The sequence below is a fragment of the Corvus hawaiiensis genome, chromosome 8, assembly GCF_020740725.1.
Source record: "Corvus hawaiiensis isolate bCorHaw1 chromosome 8, bCorHaw1.pri.cur, whole genome shotgun sequence".
Classification (NCBI taxonomy): domain Eukaryota; kingdom Metazoa; phylum Chordata; class Aves; order Passeriformes; family Corvidae; genus Corvus; species Corvus hawaiiensis.
Genome location: NC_063220.1, coordinates 13,414,804 through 13,434,398, shown reverse-complemented (window position 1 = coordinate 13,434,398; position 19,595 = coordinate 13,414,804). Strand labels below are relative to the sequence as shown.

Sequence of the window (19,595 nt, the reverse complement as noted above, 5' to 3'; positions counted from 1 at the left end):
TGCCACAGCTGGGGCAGGATGCTCGGCAAAGCAGGAACATCCTCAAGGGGCCACCTCCTCCCTGGCCAGGCTACCCTCCTCAGACCCAGGGCACTCCAGTCACAGAGACAGAAAAGACACTCATATTTATGCTTTAATAAAACTAGAAAGAGAAAAAAATCAAAGGGATTAGACCAAGATCCGGCCATGGACACTTCCTACCACGGCAAGGACTAGTCAGGTCACAGTATTTGCTGCCTGCAGCCCTGAGGACAGGGGGATGGCAGCCCCCCCCAACTCAGCAGAGCAAGGCAGGGCTGTTCCCCACATGGTTTTATTGCTGGTGATGCCCCCCGGAGAAAGGGGCTTGGGAGACCCTGAGCAAGAGGGCCAGGTCAGGCGCCAGCTGAGTGGGTAGAACAGCCAAGTTCCACATCACACCTGCTCCCACCCTGGAGCATGAGCCACCCACAATCTCCCACACTTTCCTTCACGATCTTTCCCTTGCTGGCTCCATCCCAGCCAGGACTGAGCTCACAGACCCCATTTGTGACAGGGAGGTTTCTACTACATGTTCCTCTGCACAGTTGCCCCCCACAATCCCTCCCAGTTAGTGACAGCTCATGATTTCAGCTCCATTTTAGACACAATTTAACGACCTGACCCAGGTCCGGAGATACCCAAGTCCCAGGCCTGCAAATCATCCCTACCATCATCCAGCTTACTCTGCCTCCACTCCCCCCATGCTCCCAGCACTTAGCACCAACATGGAGCAGCCAGTGTTTGTCAAAGCACCTTCCCCAGCCACTCTTCGCTAGGATGAGACCACTCCTCCTCTCATGGAGGTCCCCCATCTCAGAGACACTGTGCTGGTGGTCAAGAGGCTTGTTCGTGCAGGAGAAAGGCCCACAGAGGTGCATGGCAGATGCTCCCAGGGAAGAGGAGCTGGCATATTCCAGCCTTGGGCTGCCAGAACTAGTCTCCATCCCTCCAGACGAACCAAGGAAGAGACCTGCTGGGCTCATGGTTTCTTGGAGGCTCCTGAGCCTCCCTCCACAGTTTTATTGGCTAAAAGCTCCTTCTCCCCCTTCATTTTCTTCAGCCTGGCCTTGCTTTTGGAAGATGAGAAGGAGAGCGAGGCCTTGCTGAACTCCAGAGGGAAGATACCCACGTCCCCGTCAAAGCGATTCTTGGACACCTGCAGGTAGCGCTTCCCTGGCCCCGTCACCAGCTTACGGTCCTGCAGGATGAGGACGTTGTCGGCCTCCTGGCTGGCCTGGGGAGAGGAAAACATTTTCAGGGGGCTGCCAGCAATGCTGCCAGAGTCACAGGCCTCAGATATGCTCATAAATGCTTGCCCAGCTCCTTTAAACCCTGTTACAGGGCACCCCAGGCCACAGCAACTCCAGCATTTCCCCAACATCAGCCCCTTGCGCCCTGCTGGAACATCCCAGTGACCCACCAGGCACACCCTGGGGAAACGGGATCACAGGAGGGTTGTGCACAGAGAGCACCTCCTGCCCACTACTGCAGGGTTGGTCAGCATCCTGGAAGAGACCAGAGTACTCAGAGAGCCCATCCCCGCACCCTCCCTGCCTCCCTCTTTAATTATCTCCTACTACATTCCACTCATAGTCAATGAGTATTAATTAACTGCACCTAAAGCCCCAACAGAGCTTTAGCTGACAATGGGTTTGCTCTCTGCCTGCATCAGGACTCTGGGAGACATCCTACACCTTTCAAGTGCCCAGTCATCATCCAGGGTGCTGATGGGATCTGGGGATGACTGCCCAACATATCCTAGCCCCTTCCTGGGAATAAGCTGTGCCCAAGGGACAGGAAAGGCCACCCTGGCCCAGCTCACCTTGGCAGAGCCGAAGATGGAGGCTGTCTGCAGCTCCTTCTCATCATCCTCCTTGCGAGGATGGATGATCAAGGTGATGTGGCACGTGTTGTCCGTGGCAAACTTGCGGAAGGCACCAACGACGTAGTCCTGGGCAGCGAGCCTGCCACAGCAGCAAGAATGGGGTCAGGGGCTGGCATTGCTCAGTGGCTGGGGGCATTGCTCAGTGGCTGGGGGCAGCAAGGTGCTGATCCCCACAGCAGGAGCCATCCAGGAACATGGGCTTGCTCTCCATGAGGCAACCAAGCCTACACGGGAAGAGGGATGTGGCACGGCAGGGATGGCTGGTAACCTGCTCACCCCTTCCCACCTCTTCCTCCCTAGGACAGTGATTGCCCTTTAATGAAACACGGCAGCCAGACAGGAGTAAAGGAGACACCCTGTGTGGGTCCCCAGCCCCTGCCGTGACACCTGACAGAGACAGCTCCAGCAGTGAGGGTGGCAGAGGTAGGAAGGATTAGACTGGAGAAGGGCTACCTGTCCACAGAGAGGTGCTCGTGTCCCATCATGAACTGGAGATTGTCGACGACCACGTGGGTGATGTCGTACATGTAGACTGCGTGCTGCATGGTGTCAATCACTGTCCTGAGAGGGGAGACCAGGATCAGCCCCAGGGATTAGTGGAGGTGGGGATGGGAATGCTGAGCCAGGCAAAAGGACGCAGAAAAAGAGCTGGAAGGTACCAGGCTGGGTCCCGATGGGACCTGGGCACATCTCACCTCTGCCTCCCCCCCGTATAACAGGTGCAGCCCCATCCCCACAAGTAAAGGTAGCTGGGATCAGGAAGATCCAGCTGCTGCCCACACAGTCCCTGCCCACTGCCCTGCAATCCCCCCAGCCCACGGGAATTCTCAGGGCATATGGGGATGCATGCAGGTGCCACAGTGCCTGATGAATAGAAGGAGCTGGAGGTGCCTGTCCTCCCTCTTCAGCAAACAACAGCACTGCAGGTAAGCAGGGTGTGGAGGTACATGTCCTGCCATGGGCACAGGCTGGCTTCAGAGCAGCCACCTAGCACAGGGTCAAGTCCCCTCCTTCACCCCCACTGCAGAGAGAGGCTGCGAGAGTCCCCATGACTGGTGGTTGGCCACACAGTCCCCACACACCAACCCTGGGACTTCAACAGTCCCAATGTGCCTCCTGCCAGCCCCAAATCTGTGACTCACTGCGGGGGAAGAGCCCCAGCTCCCCAGGGCCCTGCAGCACATGCCATGAGGGGTAAATGCCACTAGGAATGGAGGTGCAGGACCATACTTGATGTTCTGCTGGCCATGGAAGGTCATGAAGTAGAGCGGGAGCTCCTCGAAGCGATCGGCCCACTCATCGTACAGTTCTAGCTGGTCCTCCAGGCGCCGGCCAGCGAACTGCGTCAGCATGATTTTGGCCAGGCGGACATTGTTGATCTCAAAGCTGCCCCACAGCGTGCACACTCCCTGCATGCACAGGTCCAGTGCATACTCGCTGATAAACGTGGTCTTCCCACTGCCCGTTGGGCCTGGTACAAGGACAACAACAGGAGAAATTAGCTGGGGGAGATGATCTGACCCATCCTGCATGTGCTGGGGGGTTGTTTAGAGGTGGAATCACCAGGGAGCAGGGTAAGAGAAGCCCAACTGCAGCACTCACACCATAAATAAACTTCTCGTGCCACCTGGGTGCTCTGGCGTGGCCTCCCACAGCTTGTGGGTCCCCACAGGTCCCTGTGAAGGGCTGGGCAGCCAGTGGGGTAAGCACAGGGAGGGCTCAGACAGGAGGTGGCAGGCAGGAGCAGGAGTAAGGGACAGCCCAGGACTTCCTATGCTGTCCCAGGCAGGGAGCCCATCACCACACTGGCATGCACAGTCCCACCACACTGAGAAATGCACCCCAGCCTCTCACACACTCACAAGACAGGCTCAGTCAAAGCCATGAGCAGAAAGAGACCTGGAAAACTCGTGAAGCACCACCCCCAGGAGGGTAAAGCCACCAAAGACCCCTCTGCTCCCCCTGTCCACAAGTCATTGTGCCCGCTACCTGTGAAGATGGTGAGCTCCCCTCTGCGGTGCCCTTTGAGGAGCTTGTTGAGCTCGGGGAAACGCACCCACTTGACGCCAGACACCTGCTCAGTGTTGACCAGCTCCCCAAACACCTCCTCGCGCAGCTGCCGGAAGGAGACGATGGATTTGTGGCTGGCAAGCAGGGCAGAACGCAGGATTTTGGTGACGTTCAGGCCCTGGTTCAGAGCCTCCAAGGGCCGGGGCTGCAGGTTGCCAGGGCGCACCAGAGAGCAGCGCTTGAGGCTCAGCTTGCGGGCAAAGAGCTTGGCAGCTTCCCAGGAGCGCAAGTCCTCGCCCAGCCACAGCGTGATGCGCTTGAACTGCTCCAGGTAGGGGAGAAGGGTGGGAGGCAGGCAGCTGGCCCCCCGTGGCAGGGCCAGGGTGGCCACTCCTGCACTTTGGTGCAGAGCCAGGGCATCCAGCTCCCACCCAGTTAAGACCAGCTCTGTGTCTCGGCGGCCAATCAGGGGCAGCCCAAAAAGATTGCGATAGGAATCGAAGCGCGGTAAAGTCTCTTCCACGTAAGTTATCGTGCTCCCCTTCTTCTCCACCCTCATGAGCTTCAGGCCCTTCAGGGTCGCGTTCTGAGGGCTGAACCAGGGGAAGACGAGAGACCTGGCAGTCCTCAGATAACGCACCCCGAAGCGTTTCAGGGTGGCATCTGTCACCATGGAGATACCAAACAAAGCCTTGGTCTCCTTGATCTCCTTCTCATCCAGCAGCTCCCAGAGCGGCAGAGCCCGTTCCCAGATGCAGCGGGCATCCTCGCGAGCCTGTCGCATTTCCTCCTCCACCTCCTCCGAGCTGGCAGGAGGAATGGGAGTAATGCCACGGTGCCGCAGCTCCACGTTAGCCTGGAAGTCCTGCCAGGTACCCTCGGCCAGGGTGGCTGTGCACAGGAAGCTGCCCGTGGTCTTGTCAATGAAAAGCGTGAACGGGGCACTGGCGGACAGCGGCTGGCCCCCGCCGTCGCCGGTGAAGAGGCTGGGGGTGTGCAGGCAGCTGTAGCCATCGTGGAAGGGGATGTCCTCCGCCCGCAGGTACTGCCGGATCTCGGTGATGGAGACGGAGGGCGCAGGCCCGTCGGGGGAAGGCAGCACGTCCTTCTTGTAGCGCCGCTGGCCGAGGCGGCCCGGCGCCCCGGGGCTCAGCGAGGCTCCCTTGCTCCTGGCCCCGCCGCACAGCAGCGGCAGGAGGCGGCTGGCGGCTCTGCCGGGCCGCAGGGGCACCAGCGCCATCCTGACCGCCCCGGCACCCGCCCGCGCCGCCGCCGCTCCGCATGGGCGGCTGCCCCGCGGCCCCCGGCCCCGCAGAGCCGCTCAGGCCGCAGCCCCCACGTGCGTCCGCACGGACACCGCCATTGCGGCTCCCGCTCCCGGCGCGTCACTTCCCGGCGGGCCCGGGGCGCCCCGTCCCGCCCCTCCCGCCGGTTCCGGCTCCGGGTGAGCGCGGAGCCATGACGGGCCGCGGGTCGCCCAGCCGGTTCCTGAGCGCCGTTCTGCACAACGGCGTGGGCCGGTACGTGCGGCAGCTCCAGCGCCTGCAGCTCCTCTTCAGCCCCACCGCGGCCGACGCCCGCGGCGCCAGGTACCGCCGGCGGCACCACCCGACTGCCGGGGATGGGGAGGGGAGAGCCTGGGGACTGGGGGGACGGGTTTTCCCTTGGTCCTGTCAGCGTGGGCAAGGGACAGTGCTGCTGCCCCTGATCACCGGGCAGCGGCGGGGTGGGACCCCCAGCCTCCTGCGAGACGGGGCAGGAGCTGGAAGGCGGCATCGGGGGCACGACTCCAAATTCTGCGCTGTGACTTTTCCTGTGGGCTCGGCACGGGCGGAGGGTGACCCTAACCTGGCGGCTATGGCGATTCTTTCCCTCCTCTGGCCCCCAGAGAATTCGTGGAGGAGGCGGCGCAGGACTTCGCCCGGCAGCACCCCGATGTTGTCCTCTACGTGAGCCCCCAGTCGGGCCCGGGCCCGGCCCCGGTGCTGCGGGCCGAGTACTGTGAGTGCTGGGGGCCTTGGGGAGGGGATGGGGGCGAGGGTCTCCCTGCCTGCCCCGGCTCTGTGCTACCTCTGCCCGGCACAGACGGTGCTGGGGAAGCTGCTGTGGGATGGGGATCAGCAGCTGCCCCCCGGAGGCTGCAGAGTGGGGGGATCCCGGCCTGACCCCCACGCTCTGCTGCAGTGAACGGGACGGTGCGGGACGAGCTCATTGCCAGCAAGACGAGTGAGGAGATTGTGCAGCTGGCCACCAAGCTGGCCAACCAGTCTGGCCTGGACATCATCCGCATCCGCAAGCCCTTCCACACTGACAACCCGAGTGTCCAGGGCCAGTGGCACCCCCTCACCAACAAACCCTCCATTCTCACCATCCAGGGCCCACGCCTGCAGCCCCAATAAAGCCTCGTCCACCCCCATGTCTCTGTATCCATCTCTCCTGCCTTTAGAGGGAAACTGCCACACCATGTCCAGACAGAGCCGTGTTTATTGCTGGGGGGGATGTGGAGCTGTGCATGAGGAGTGCCAGACACAGAGTGATCCCCCTCCTTGAGGGGTTGGGGGTGGTCCGTCGGGGTGGCTCACGTCCCCTTCTTGCAGCAAAAACAAGGGCTGGGGCAGGGTGGGAGAGTGTGCAACTCTTGCCTTTTCCTGCTAAGCCTCACTCTCCTGGAATAGGAGGCCTGAGCTGTAGCTCATGAGGGACCCCAGGGGTTATCACCCCTCTCCTGTTTCCCCTGCAGGGCTGAGCCCTTGGCAATGTCCTGATCATGGAGGTACGAGCAAGGAACACGGGGGAAGACGTGGACCCCCACACGTCTGTCCCTCCCCAGCTTCTCCAATATCACCACACTGTTCCTGGAGCACAAGATGCTTTTGTCACCCCCATCTCGCAGGTTCCCTCAGGAGATGGCAGAAATAGTTGGGAGGATTTAGGGACCATGGCTGCTCCTGGAAAGTTCCATAAAGAGAAGGCTCTAGAGGGAGGCAGCCCCTTGTCCAAGGTTCTTTTTCCTCACTGTTGGAGGACATTTTCTTGCCCACATGTTTTCTCACAGGTGACAGGGCTGTGCCTGAACCCCAGTTCTCCAACAGCACCACACAGGAGGGCAGAAACACATTGTGCTTGGGGCCACAGGGGCACTGCAGACTTCAGGGGCATGTGGATGCTGCGCTGGTCCCTTGTCACGCTGTGGTGGCTGCCAGTCCTGCTGCTAGTGCATCTTGCTGCCTGCTGCTGCATCCAGTGCCCTGGGGAAAGGGAGCAGAGCTGTGTCAGGGTTGGAGGCCCTGGGAAAGCCACCTCCCCACGGCACCCAGCCCTGTATTTCACCTGTGGCCTCTTCGCAGTGGGCATATGCCCCTTCACCAGCTGCTCCAGGGTATTCAGGACATCAGCTCCTCGCCCTATCTCCTGTCCCTCGCCAAACCATCCTCTCCCAGAGAGGAAACCCTGAGGAGGCAGATGTGGGAGAGTGGGCAGGGGCTGGAAGCCACAGAGACCACCCCTCACAATGTGAGATGTGTCCAGGGCCCCTCTCCTGCCTGAGAGCCAGCAGCTGGGGAAACCCCACCAGCCCTACATCGGGAAGGGATCCCATGCCCTGTGAAAGGCACAGTGTGTCAGCCCTCAGCCCCCCTCTCTGCTCTTCACCCACCTCTCAGCAGCTATCCAGCTCCTGTGTGCCAAGGGACGCCCAGCAGGGCTGGCCAAGTCCACATGACCACAACAGCGTCTCTCTCACGCCTGGACGAACAGACAGAAACTCTCCCTCCCCATGGTGTCCACCTTCAGCCAGGTGCCAGCTCCTGTCTCCAGCTCGTGGCCACCGTCGGTGAGTTTTTATACATAAATAGAGCTCCAAATTTAAATAGATACTTTTTCCTTTTCTTGTTTTCTGTACAGCAAGTCTCAAAAGTGAGTGAAAAGCCAAAGGAATGGCCGAGCCCAGGCCCGGCCCAGCTCTGCCATCCAGGAGGTAGTTTTGCCCGAGTCTTGTAACACTGCTGGCAAAGGGTGGGAGAAGGGGCTGGAGGGGAGGAGGGTCCCACTGGCAGGACCCTCCTCCCCAGCCCCTACACGGAGCTCTCGTCCAGCTTTTCCACCAGTTGTGTGTGTTTTCGCTTCTCCAGAATTTTGCTGAGCTCCTCGGTGAAGGATGCGCTGTAGAGCGGGGAGACCAGCGGCTCCTCCTGCTGCTGCAGCAACATGTAGCTGTTGCCATTCATCTTGCGGAGGACATTGGGCAGAGTGCCCACGCCGTTGGTGAGCTCGGCCGGCAGCGGGGGTGGCAGTGGGGGCACAGCAACCGGCAGCTCCTTGACTGGGGAGGTGGCAGCCGTGGGTGCCTCGCCAGGGATGATCCGCAGGCAGCCATCGGGATAGGTGAGCTCTTCCTCTTCCTCCTCCTCCCGGTGGCCCTTGCGCAGGCAGTTGGCCGAGACGGTCTGCAGCTCCACACTGGCTGGCCGTGGCTCCCCTAGCACGTACTTGCCCTTGCGCTTCTCCAGGCAGGACATGTACAGGAGGATGGTGCTGAGCACGGTGCAGAGCACCACCAAGGTGACGATGGCAGAGATGTAAGCCACCTTCATGTCGTTGGTCGCCTGGCTGGCAGCATGGGGCGATGGCACAGCCGTAGGGCTGCGGGGCAGCTCGGGCAGTACGGTGAGGCTGTAGGCAGCCAGCAGTGTCCGCAGACCCTGCTCCTCCCCGTAGCAGCGGTACTCGCCGCTGTGCTGGGGCAGCGTGTCCATCACCAGCAGCCCATCCACCCCCACGCGCAGCCGGTCCTGCCCCATGCCCAGCACTTCGCTGCCGTTCAGCAGCCACACAGCTCGGGCTAGGTTGGAGCGCTGGTCGCAGGGCAGCAGCACGTCGTCCCCCTGCAGCACTGTCCGGTTCTTCCACAGCAGGGAGCCTGCGGGGACACGCACTGCCTTACACCTCTCTCAGCCACTCTAAGGGATGCTGGACACCAGCATCCCCGCGGTTCTGAGGGGCAGCAGAGACTCACCCCGTCCAGAGCTGCTCCGGCATCCCTTGTTGCCACTTTGAATGTCCTGCACCAGCCCTATTCTGCAAGGCATGGGGGGCTCAGCCATAGAGCTTTGGCTGAGCCAACCCTTACAGGGGTCACAGCCACCAGGAGACACACTGTCAGATGCCAGGCCTTTGGGGTTGGCTCTGGGGTGACTGTGCCACGAGGTGACATGAAACGGCATGGGATGGGGCAAGTGGAAGGTTCATGGGGACCCGGCTGGGGACGGGCAATGCATCCCTACCTGTCCGTGGAGGCGATGGCGCGGCAGGCCCTGCCATCCCAGGCACAGTAGGGGTCCTGGGCGAGGATGCAGTCGTAGCAGGAGGCGTACCTGGCGCAGGAGGCCAGGGGCACCTGCACAATCCCGCTGGCTGCCCCCACATACAGGCTCCTCTGAGGGGGAAAGGGCTGGCTCAGTATGGATCTGGCATGGTGCTGCTGGGCTGTGGAGTGCCCCAAGGTGCCCAGAGACCCCCCCAGCCCCACAGCACAGCTCTCCCTTCATGGCTGTGCATGAGAAGGGCCCCCAGCTCCCAGTCAGTGCTGATGAGTGCAGCTGGCAAGGAGGTGCGGGGCCAGGCTGGTCTGTTTCCCCAGGCTACCCTGCTGGGGTCCAGCATATATCCTGAGCTGGGGTGACCCATGAGTCACACCCCCCCAGTCCCCCAAACAGCACAATGTCAGCTTCACAGCACAAGCATGCCCTGTGTGTGGTGTCCCCGTACTTGTTCTACCCCTCACCTGGATGCTGGAGATCACCAGGCTCTCCACAGGCTGCACGTCCCTGAACACCTGCACCTCCTCCACAATGTGGATGCCAGAGTTCACCACCACAGCCTTGTGGATCCAGCCATCCCCTGGAGAGCAGAGCAGGGGTTTAGGAGGGAGCGTGAGGTGTGCCCTTTGCCCAGCAGAGGCCTATCAAACTCAACCCACACTCACCCGTCCCCATGAAGAGCACATCGTAGGAGCGGCCATCCAGGGCCTGCACCCTGTCTACAGCCATCTGGCTGTATGCCACATTCTTCTTCACCAGGAGCGGCTCCCCGCCGGTTGGCTTCACCTCCTCAAACATGAGTGGGTGCAGCTTGACAAAGTCCAGGACACTGTTGGGCAGGTCCTGCGAGGAGTTGTAGCCCTTCCTGCGGGAGTGGTCCGTGATGCACTGCCCAGGGGAAACGGGGGTCAGAGAGGAAGGCGGCTGCCCTGTGCCCCCCCCATTCTGCACTCCTAGGCACTCACGGAGCCAGGCCGGGGCTCAGGCACTGCACCGTCGTAGCGGGACCACTTGCGAGCCCAGTCCTGGTACTCCATGTAGGGGCCCTCGAAGGCATGCTGCACCGCTGAGATGTTGTAGCGGCACACGGCCGAGGCCTCCATGGTCCTCCTGAGGGGCAGAACCTCACCTAAGCCTGGGCAGATACATGGGTGCTCCCAACCAATGCACCCCCAGGTGCTCAGCACCTGCCTGCACATCCCCTCAAGCATCTCTGGCTCCCCTGGTGCTGCAGACTTTTAGCCCCAATCATTTTGGCCACTGCCTCACTCACCACTGTGCTGAGAGTGTGAAGGCAGCGTAGAAGACAGTGCTGGCCCAGCCGCCCCCGTCCAGGCTGCAGACACTGCGCAGCACCTCGTAGTAGGGGATGTAGCAGACCAGGCGTGCCTTCATGAAGGACGTCCACTTGCGCTGCAGAATCTTCTTCCCCCCCAAGTCGCTCTGGGAGGGTGCAGGGAGCATTTCTGCACAGGCTGGATGGGTGTTCATTCCCCTCTGCCTGTGCCTCAGTTTTCCCACAGGTGCAGGCATGCTGCCTCTGCACCAAGAGGAGCAGTGCTTGGTTCCCTGTGGCTGGGAACATGCCTACCTTGCAGACACGGGCCACCCGGGCCACTCGGGCCACCTGACTCTTGTCAAAGAAGGATGTGGTCTCCTCTCCTGCCCGCTCCGTGAAGAAGTAGTAGATTTTGTCATCGTCACCCACTGGGCTGTCCTTGCTCTCCCGGACCAGCACAGAGGCCACAAACTCAGCATCTGGGGACATGGCACGAGAGGTGGTGATTGGAGACCAACACAGAATGGGGAATCCTTCCCTGCTTCAGTTCCTTCTCATAGCAAACTACACAGCACTCCAGAGTCACCCCCCACACCTGCTCCACACTCTCCAGGGCAATGCACAGTGTCCCACAGCCCATGATACGGGGACATCTCACCATTCAGCCAGTGCAGTGGGGACTCCTCTGTCTTCAGTGGCCGCTGGTGCAGGTTCCTCCGAATGTCAGGGAGGCTCCGAAACTCATAACGTGTTGCCGTGTACAAGCCTCCATCTGTGCAGGGCAGGTGCCCATCAGCATGGCCCTGCAGCCTGGGGCAGCCCCACAGACCACCAGCATCCCCACGCCCCAGGCAGATGAGTAGGGGGAGGACCAAGTCCTGATTTGCTAAGGCCTCTGCACGTGGAACCCACCCAGCTGGTACCCCTCAGAGGGGTGCTGGGGATGGGGCCATGGTCAGTGGCATCCCGCATGTCCCCACCAGCCCTGGAGAGGTGCTGCTTACCCACAACGAGGCCAGTGTAGCCACGGGCAGGGTCATATGGGCACTTCTCCTTGCCTTCCTCAAAGTGGGATGGCAACACGAACCTGTTGGCATCCTTGAGGGGGACAGGGAATCAGGTTAGACAGGAGGGGACAGACCCACCTTGCCTGCCAGCCTCAGGCTCTCTGCAGAGGCTGCTAGCAGGGACAAAGTGATGCCCACAGCCATGCCCTTGTCCAGGTAAGACAAACTCCCCCCAGCACCCTCCAGCTGGTCAGAAACCACACAGCCAGCCAGAGTCCCCAGCCAAGAGCGGGTAGAGGGCTCTGGGAGGAAAGGGAACCCCAGTTTGGCATTGCATAGGCACTGGGCAGGAGCCAAGCAGTGTAGCAAGTATTCCCAGATGGTGCTTGGCTGGCAGATGCTGCTCAGCCAGCCTGGGTCCCCCCCAGGTGCTGTCCATATCATGGCAGGAGTTACTTTCTTTGGGGTTTGCACTTCAAAGCATGTCAAATGACGGGGCCCTTCCAGCTTGGCAGCTCCTCCACCCAATTTCCAGTGTGTGTGATGGCCAAACCAGACCAGCAGCACAGCCATGGGAACAGGCACAGCCTCTCCAGGGCTCCCTGGCCACACTGCAGACGTAGTCCCGGGGCCCCTTTGCCCCCCAGCTCAGGGAGGGAGGTGGGCGAAGGGCAGTTGAGTCTCCATTGACTCAAGGAGCTACTAAAAGGGGGTCAAAGTCCCACTGCCAGTAAAACAAGGCTGCTCATGGACACTGCCATGAGTCACAGCCATGTTCGGACTCCCAGATTGGCACAGGAAATCCCTGGGGAGGGACTGCTGAGTCAGTCCTGGCCCTGTCACCCTTCCCTGGGCATACATACCACCTGCCATCAGCCATTCTGCAGCCCCTGCTCTGGGAGGGGACTCTGCAACAGCAGGCACTGGAGAGCAGCTCCAGGGCTGGTGCATCCCATCCTGCTGAGCCCACGTTTGTCCCCCATGGTGCTGATCCACCCCCAGCCCTCTCGCTTTGGGGTCAGAGTCCAACCCCAGTGCTGGGGTGGGGACTTATGGCATCTGCATCATGGTGGCCACGCCCTCAAACCTACTCACCCCAGCCTCGGGGTCACTGACCCCCACCGCAAGCCAGGGAGGGGCAGAGAGCGAGTGGGGCTGTGGGTTGACATGGTGGGACAGGGGCTGCACCCCTCTGGTGGGGTGACATGGTGGCAGGGGACAGGTGGCAGCTGTGGGTGAGCCGTACTCACAATGGCAGCGCAGAGCGGGTGGAAGGCGTAGGTCCCGCAGGCGTAGAGGTGGGTGCTGTTCAGCCGCTGCAGGAACCGCACGTGGTTGAAGCACTCGGTCTGCGGAGGGGGAGCGCAGGCGTTACAAGCCGGGAGAAGCAAGGGCAGCCCCTCCCCAGCTCCCACCCAGCAGCTCTACCTTGTTGTTCTTGCCCTTCTGCAGGCAGTCCATCTGCTTCTCCGGGGAGGCTTCCCAGTGGATCTGCAAGGGGAAGAGAGACTGCTACTGCGTGACCCCTATCGCTGCATGGTTCCCCCTGTCACTGCAAGCTCCCGCTTTCATCAGAGCCACCTGAGATGATAAAATCCTTATTTATTTAGGGAGGGACGGTTGCTCAGAGCACAAGATGGCACCCTGCACACATCCCAGCAGCCTGGGGTGAGAGTGTTCCCACACCCCAGCCTGTGGGCAGACATCCCAGAGCACTGCAGGAGCCTGGAGGATTTTGGGGTATCCTTCTCTGGGGCAGCAAAAGAGTGTGACCCCCCCCGCCCCTCGTTCTGCTGGTGTGCCCCTGAAGCAGGCACTGCTGAGCTTGGGGATGTCTCCCACTGCTGTCCCCATGCTGCCTCGCTGGGGAGAAGGACCAGATGTCCACAGGGGACCTGGGGACAGACCTGGAGACATCAGCTGCAAGCAAGACCTGAGATGGCGAGGGGGAGGTTGAGCCATCTGGAGGTTGAAGGGATAGAGTGGCCACGATGGGGATTGGGCAGCGTGGGACAGGAGAGGACAACCAGCCGTCGGCGGGCAGAGGCCAGGCTCACCGTGCGATGGGAGCCGTCGGCCACGTCACTGGAGTTGAGGGCGAAGATGGCTCCCCTGGCGCCCACGTAGAGGATGCCCCGGTCGTCCTCCAGCAGCAGGGTGCTGTAGTTGAGGGTGCGCGCGTTGAAGCGCCGGACTTCCGACAGCTCTGCAAAGGGAACAGGGGGCTGAGGGGGACCCCAGGGCAGGCACAGTGCAAGCCACTGGGAAAAGACAAGAGAATGGAGTTGGAAGTGGGTGGGATGGCACTCACTGAGGTTATCAGGCAGACAGTGCTGGGTGACAGCAGGTACAGCAGGAGGAAAGGCAGGGAGGAGGTTTGGTAGAAGGCAAAAGGCACTAATTGGGCTCAGGCTCACAGAGGAAATTTCCCTCTGCTAATTAAAGCACAGCTCAGGGGTGGAAGCTGCAGTGTCCATGCTGGACACAGACCTGCCATGGTGTTTGGGGAACTGCTGAAGAAAGCAGAAACATGCCAGTGACCCTGGCTCTGAAGTGAGGCCAGCCAGCCCAAAGGGAAGGATAAAAAAACCTGAACCAGAACTGCCATGCAAGGGGAGCAATTCTGCAGGGGGCTGAGTGCTCCTGCCCACCAAGCCAATGAAACCATCCAATTTGGGGTGCTGAGAAGCATGACATAGGACTCAGCCCTGGCCAGAGGGACCAGCAGGAAGTGAAAATTCTATGAGGCTTGGGACACCAGAGGGAGCTGGAAAAGAAATGATTCCCCCCCCCTTTCCCAGAAAAGAGGCATCACCTGGAGAGAAGAGGGCACCCCAGCTGCTAATGAAACTCTCCCACCATCAATTGCTGAGTTGAGCCTTACTAATGAGGTCAATGAAGTCATGTGGATGCCCAAGGGACAATGACACTGCTGGGCTCACTGACACCACAGAGGCTGGAGACCAAGAGCCCAGTGGCAATTAGAGAAAATCATGGAAGAAAGCTTCCTGCTGACTATTTGGGCCATAAGATCCCAGCCTAGGTGTGAGGCCCAGCTTAGGACACCCTTCAAGGGCTGCTGGGCAGGGCCAGGGGTTGGTCAGGGCTGTCTCCCTGCACATCCTTGTCCCTCTCCGGCTTTTGGGGAGATGACTTTGCCATGCTCCCTTCTTTGGGGCACCCAGTACCAGACAGGCATGTGGGCTCTGATTTCTGGAGCCCAGGGGATCAGAGGCCCCCATGTAGCCACCCTCCCATGCCGAGCCCCCTGCTCCAGGGGGTTGGCAAAGACTGGATGCAGTCACAATGCACCAAAACCAGTGCCAGCAAAATTCCAAACCTCATGCTGCCACCAGGACCCACACCCCCTTACCATCAAAGGTGACTGTTGTCCTGGGGGTGGCATCCAGGTCGGTGGCAGAGCGCCGTGATGGGTACCCCATGGCTGCTGCCGCCATGAAGAGAGTGGTCAGGAGATGTGCTGGAGCTCCGCTCATCTTCCTGCTCTCTCGGCAAGGGCAGCCGCCTCAGCCGCTGCCGCCGGGCCAGCACAGCCAATCCTCGGCACGGGCTCTCCAGCTCTCTGGGACAGGGCTGGCCACCAAACCCTCCTGAAACACAGAGCACTGGGTCAGACACTCCTGCTGTCCCAGCACCTCACAAGCAAGCAGGCTTGGGAAGGAGCCAGCTGCATACACGCATGGATGCTTGACCCAGCACGGCCTCAGACCAGGGATGGTTTCAGGGAAAAACAAACCCTCATTTGCTGAAGGGGAAACTAAGGCATGGCACAAGGCATGGAGCCTGCAGCCATCACAGGGCATGGAGGGGAGTTTGAGCAGAGTGACCTTCTGCAGCATCCCCCTGGGTCAGCAACCCAGTGGTGAGTTGCTTGCTGAGCACTCGGGTCAGCTGCTTGGAGGTACATTTTCCTCCAAGTTTTCTCTGCATTCATCCCTCATTCGCTCCCAGTCTTTTGCTCCTACAGATCTCCCTGACTGAAGGATATGTTTCAGCAGAGCCAGCTGATCCCCCACTGCATTTCACACTCAAAAAGCAGGCACTTTTGTCCCTCAAAAGCAGAGAAAGGGGCTCAGGGCCAAGCCCCTCTGTGGGTCTCTTGGCCCACTGGGGTACCCCAAGACCCACTCCCCAGAGCGGCTGCAGCAGGAATGGCAGCAGTGGGAGTCCTGGGGAGCCCAAGGTCTCCCCCTTCCCAAAAGCCCAGCTGACCATGTCCTCCTGTGCAAGATACTTGTCCCCAGTTTTGCCCCTCCTGAAATGATGAAACTCCTGAGGATTGAGGTATTGGGAAGGAAGCTCCAAACATGTAGCAAGGTAAGGTGAAGGAAAATCCATACAGGAACTGCTTGGCACCTTCATCAAGTCTTTTCCAGCGGAAACAATTTTTTCCTCCCAGTGTTTTTCCATGAGATTTCAGTTTCCTTTTCATCCCAAGCTGCCTTGAAGCTCCACATCTACTTCAGCTCTCACTTTCATGCATTCGATCCCTCACAAATAACCCCCGACCTTTCCCAGCTGCACTGAGCAAAGCCACTAGTTCATCTTGCAGGCACTAAGGAGGAAAAGGATGACTGGGTATCTCTGAGCTGGAGAGCTCCCCGTAAGTAACCAGCACCTATATATTTGCTTAGAGGTTTATAAATATATATATATAAACCAGATACCTGACCCTGTAGAGAAGCTGCTCAAACACGCTCACTGCAGACGATTTCCCTGAAGCAAATACTTTGCCGGGTCCCAGGAAGAGGGGAGGTAAAACCAAAGTGAAAAGGGCTTTGGGGCTTCAAAGGAGAAGTGAGGGGCTGGATGTGGATTCAGCCGTAGTTCTGGAGCTTGCATCAAAGTACTGCTTCCTTCAAGGGGTTTCAGACACAAACCTCACACCTGCACTGGCTGCTGCCCCAGAGCATTCCGGGAATGGGGCAGATGGGATATGTTTCTCCCTGCTGCCTCACTGTCCCCCGGGCTCCAGAGTAGCACTGAGTACCCAAAGAGCATCCAACCCTGGGTGCAGGCAGGATGCTGCCTGCAGAGCTGAGCTGCTTGGGGAGCAGATCCCAGAGCAGGCTCCCTCCATGTTACTCCTGTTTCCAGGATGAGCCCTGTACAGACCGAGGGTCTGCCCATGAATGATGGCACAGCAATGCAAGGCAGCTGAGTGCAGATGGAGGTCAAGAAGAAAGTATTTGCTCTGGTGGCACCATGTCTAGCACGAGCCAAACCCACCAAGCTTTGGGCAAAGCAAGTGGTGGGGTCACACCTAGAGCACCAAAGCACCCTGGCCAGCCCTATGCTGACAGCTCTCTGTCCTGCCAGTGGGAGCAGGGCCACTCTGGAACTTGCAGGGACCCTTCCCCAAGCCTCCACATGGGGACATGAGTCTGGAATCATGCATAAGCCACAAGAGCTGGTCTACCTCAGATGGGAAAGGAGAGCAGGGGAGAAACCTCCTTAGGACAAGGCAAACAATGATCCCTCATAAATGGATAACAGCCATGCATGCTGCTGGGCGTCCTGGCCTTATCTCCCCTGCACAAACAAGCCCTGAACTTTGCCTGCTGCTTGGCTCCCAACATGCCGGGGACTGGAGCCGGGAGTGCGGCAGGGATGGTGCTTATCACAGGGCCAGCGTGGCGCTGTGAGCCAGCCCCGGCTAACATTTAACCATTGTAAGCACCAAGCCAGCACAGGGGGGAAAACCAAACGAATAAATTAGACTGGGGAGTTGTGCAGGGTTCCTAGCCGGGCAGAGGGGAGCAGCCTCCCATGCTGTCAGGGCTGGGCTCTTCTGCTTTTTCCAGGGAAGCAGCTACACCCATTTCCAAAGGCTCCTTTGCCCGAGATCAGATGTAACTTTGTCCTAAAGAACATTTAATCAGTTATGCTGTAAGAGCCAGTTAATATTTTACTCAGAGAAGCCTGTTCCAAGCCTCCCTATTTTTTTTATTTTCTAGTTTTTATTTTTCATACCTAGGGTGGGGGAGAAAAAGCAATAAGGAACTGAAACCATCCTTGGCTCCCCTCAGGTCAATACCCTGGTCTCCAGTCACAGCAAACACCCCCAAACCCATCATTTCCCCCTTGTCAGGGTGCAAGTTCTAAGCTCAGGGTGAAGCCGAGGGCTCAGGCAGGAAGCAGAGGAGGTCTTGATCTGTCAGACCCACCACTGGGGCTAGGGGCAGATGGATTACACAAGTCGAACACTTCAATGAGAAATGGAAAAAAGCTGGGAATGGAAACATCAGAGTTTTCTCTGGGGAAGGGAAACAAAAAGGGGAGAGGAAGAGGCTGAAAAGCAGCAGCAGCTCCAATGGAACTAGGAGTTTAAGAGAAAAACTGCTCGGAAAGCCCACCCCATCCCCAGGAGTGAGCTCCCAACTCCCTTGGCACCTCACCTACTTCCCAGCACGGGGGGGCCAACATAGGACCTGATAATCCAGCCTCAGCTCCCACGTCGGCTGGCGACACTGAAGAAGCCGGACGGTGGAGGCAGGACACAGCCGCAGGGCTGACGGACACCCCGAGAGGGACGAAGCCAGGAAGCAGCTGCTCTACTCACAACATGTAACATCCACAGAGGCAAAAGCCCACCCTCCTACCACTGGCTATCAGTGCTCCGATGGGCTTCAGCCACAGCTCCCAGCATGGAGCCAGACCCAGGTACCGTCTCTCAACAGCAGGATGTGTTTTCTGGTCCCTGGGGAATGCCAGGAAAGCACTGGGGCGGCACAGGCGTGCAGGCGTGGGTGAGCGCGCAGGGGAGCGAGCGAGCCCCGGTCAGGTCTGACTGGGTTTACTGGGTCACGACGGAAGCTGTATGAGCATGACTGTGCCGGCCTCAGCCTCCCACCGGCAGCCAGCACACAGCACACCCAAACGGGCTGGCCCAGTCGGCACCTCCTTAAAATCCCCACGACCAGCGTCTCTGGAGGAGCAAAAAGCTTTTGATGAGTGAATTTCACAGTCTCACCAGCCTGGATCTGGCCAAAGAAACTAGCCAAAGAAAACAGCCAAAGCTGTCACACACCTCAACAGCCACTGCAGCAGGGCTTTCTGTGGGCATAGGGGCCCCTTCCCACTGCCCCATGGTCCTCAAAGTCACAAGGCAGCAAAAGCTGGGAGCACACGCTATTTGCAAGCTGCAGTGCAGGGAAGCTGCGCTGTCTGTGGGGCTGGCAAATATGGAGAGACCACAGACGGGATCTTATGGACCCCCATGGATGTTTCCTCATCAGCACAGCTAAAAATTATGCCAGCTTTTTAATTTCAGAGGAACTCAGGAGAAAGAATGGAAGTGGTGGGTGGGAGCAGCACTTTTCCAGCTTACCCTCAGCATCCATTCTGGATGGCAAGACAGATTTGCGGAGTGGGATAAGACACTTTCCCATCCCACCCCTCCCAAGACAGCTTCTGTTTGTTTCACCAAGATCTAGTAAAGCCTTAGCAGGCTCCCAGAGTGGCTGCTGGACATTTCTCCTCTCAGGAGCTGCTCCCCTTGGCATCACAGACTACTACCAGCGAGCACTGCTGGTTGCCCAGTGGGAGCCAGGGATTTCCAGAGGGTGTTCTCTGGGTTATGGAGTTGCAAAACAGCCTTAACAAAACCCCCATCAGGGACTGCACCAGAGGACACCATTTGCACTTTGCTTTTTCAAGGCAGCCCAGCCCAGGCACTCCAAACCCCATGCAGCCAATTCCACTCTACTCACTGGGGCCAAGCCTGGCACATCCCCCTGCAGCCACTTGCATTCCCACTGCCACTGAACTGTTCTACCCTCCAGGAGACTGGCTCAAGCTGCCCTCAGGTTCAGCTGAAACAGCCCGACCCATTCCTGGTGCGGGTGGGGGGAAAGGCACCTGCTCCAGGGGATGAGGTGGGGAGAGCTCCCGGCTCCCAGGCGTGGGAACAACCAGTAAGTTATGGGAAAGGAGCCACCCAAGGACGGGAGACAAGCCTAGCCCCAGCCTGGATGCGAGCGCAATGTGTTTTGGGCCCCCCTTCCCTGGAGGCGGCAGACCTTGAGTGGGAAATCCTGCGAGATGTGGGAAGA

At 59.4% G+C, this 19,595-nt stretch overlaps 3 protein-coding genes across 4 annotated transcripts in view; 1 reads left to right on the top strand and 2 right to left on the bottom strand.

Moving 5' to 3' along the window:
• Window positions 1–115: 115 nt before the first annotated feature.
• Window positions 116–5,293, bottom strand: TWNK (twinkle mtDNA helicase). The gene is made up of 5 exons (XM_048311069.1): window positions 3,896–5,293; window positions 3,137–3,377; window positions 2,360–2,467; window positions 1,844–1,985; window positions 116–1,255 (listed from the first exon to the last, which is right to left on the bottom strand). Exons 1-5 carry the CDS (start codon window positions 5,154–5,156, stop codon window positions 1,001–1,003), a joined length of 2,007 nt encoding a protein of 668 aa, XP_048167026.1. The 5' UTR covers window positions 5,157–5,293; the 3' UTR covers window positions 116–1,000.
• Window positions 5,294–5,340: 47 nt separating this feature from the next.
• MRPL43 (mitochondrial ribosomal protein L43) lies at window positions 5,341–6,332 on the top strand. The gene is made up of 3 exons (XM_048311070.1): window positions 5,341–5,505; window positions 5,805–5,917; window positions 6,101–6,332. The coding sequence occupies exons 1-3, from the start codon at window positions 5,375–5,377 to the stop codon at window positions 6,313–6,315; spliced, it is 459 nt and encodes a 152-aa protein (XP_048167027.1). The 5' UTR covers window positions 5,341–5,374; the 3' UTR covers window positions 6,316–6,332.
• Window positions 6,333–6,382: 50 nt separating this feature from the next.
• Window positions 6,383–19,595, bottom strand: part of SEMA4G (semaphorin 4G) — a 29,519-nt gene continuing 16,306 nt past the window's right edge. Inside the window, exons 2-17 of one of the 2 annotated variants that reach the window (XM_048311068.1) lie at window positions 14,894–15,131; window positions 13,578–13,781; window positions 12,949–13,011; window positions 12,771–12,869; window positions 11,518–11,611; window positions 11,172–11,285; window positions 10,826–10,992; window positions 10,508–10,677; window positions 10,200–10,344; window positions 9,900–10,122; window positions 9,699–9,814; window positions 9,199–9,350; window positions 8,931–8,992; window positions 7,572–8,849; window positions 7,247–7,366; window positions 6,383–7,164 (exon numbers count right to left, since the gene is read on the bottom strand). In XM_048311068.1, the coding sequence (XP_048167025.1) occupies window positions 7,990–8,849; window positions 8,931–8,992; window positions 9,199–9,350; window positions 9,699–9,814; window positions 9,900–10,122; window positions 10,200–10,344; window positions 10,508–10,677; window positions 10,826–10,992; window positions 11,172–11,285; window positions 11,518–11,611; window positions 12,771–12,869; window positions 12,949–13,011; window positions 13,578–13,781; window positions 14,894–14,926 (2,502 nt within the window). In that variant the 5' untranslated portion in view covers window positions 14,927–15,131 and the 3' untranslated portion in view covers window positions 6,383–7,164; window positions 7,247–7,366; window positions 7,572–7,989. The remainder of the gene's footprint in view (window positions 7,165–7,246; window positions 7,367–7,571; window positions 8,850–8,930; window positions 8,993–9,198; window positions 9,351–9,698; window positions 9,815–9,899; window positions 10,123–10,199; window positions 10,345–10,507; window positions 10,678–10,825; window positions 10,993–11,171; window positions 11,286–11,517; window positions 11,612–12,770; window positions 12,870–12,948; window positions 13,012–13,577; window positions 13,782–14,893; window positions 15,132–19,595) is intronic. The other variant, XM_048311067.1, reaches the window with a different exon arrangement.

Bases quoted from the DNA above. Each gene is read 5' to 3' on its own strand.
- MRPL43 (XM_048311070.1), top strand. From the start codon at position 5,375: ATGACGGGCCGCGGGTCGCCCAGCCGGTTCCTGAGCGCCGTTCTGCAC. The intron at 5,506-5,804 runs GTACCGCCGGCG...TCTGGCCCCCAG, and splicing joins GCCGACGCCCGCGGCGCCAG to AGAATTCGTGGAGGAGGCGG. The intron at 5,918-6,100 runs GTGAGTGCTGGG...GCTCTGCTGCAG, and splicing joins GGTGCTGCGGGCCGAGTACT to TGAACGGGACGGTGCGGGAC.
- TWNK (XM_048311069.1), bottom strand. From the start codon at position 5,156: ATGGCGCTGGTGCCCCTGCGGCCCGGCAGAGCCGCCAGCCGCCTCCTG. The intron at 2,468-3,136 runs GTATGGTCCTGC...CTCCCCTCTCAG, and splicing joins CATGGCCAGCAGAACATCAA to GACAGTGATTGACACCATGC. The intron at 1,986-2,359 runs GTAGCCCTTCTC...CTGCTGTGGCAG, and splicing joins GAGCACCTCTCTGTGGACAG to GCTCGCTGCCCAGGACTACG.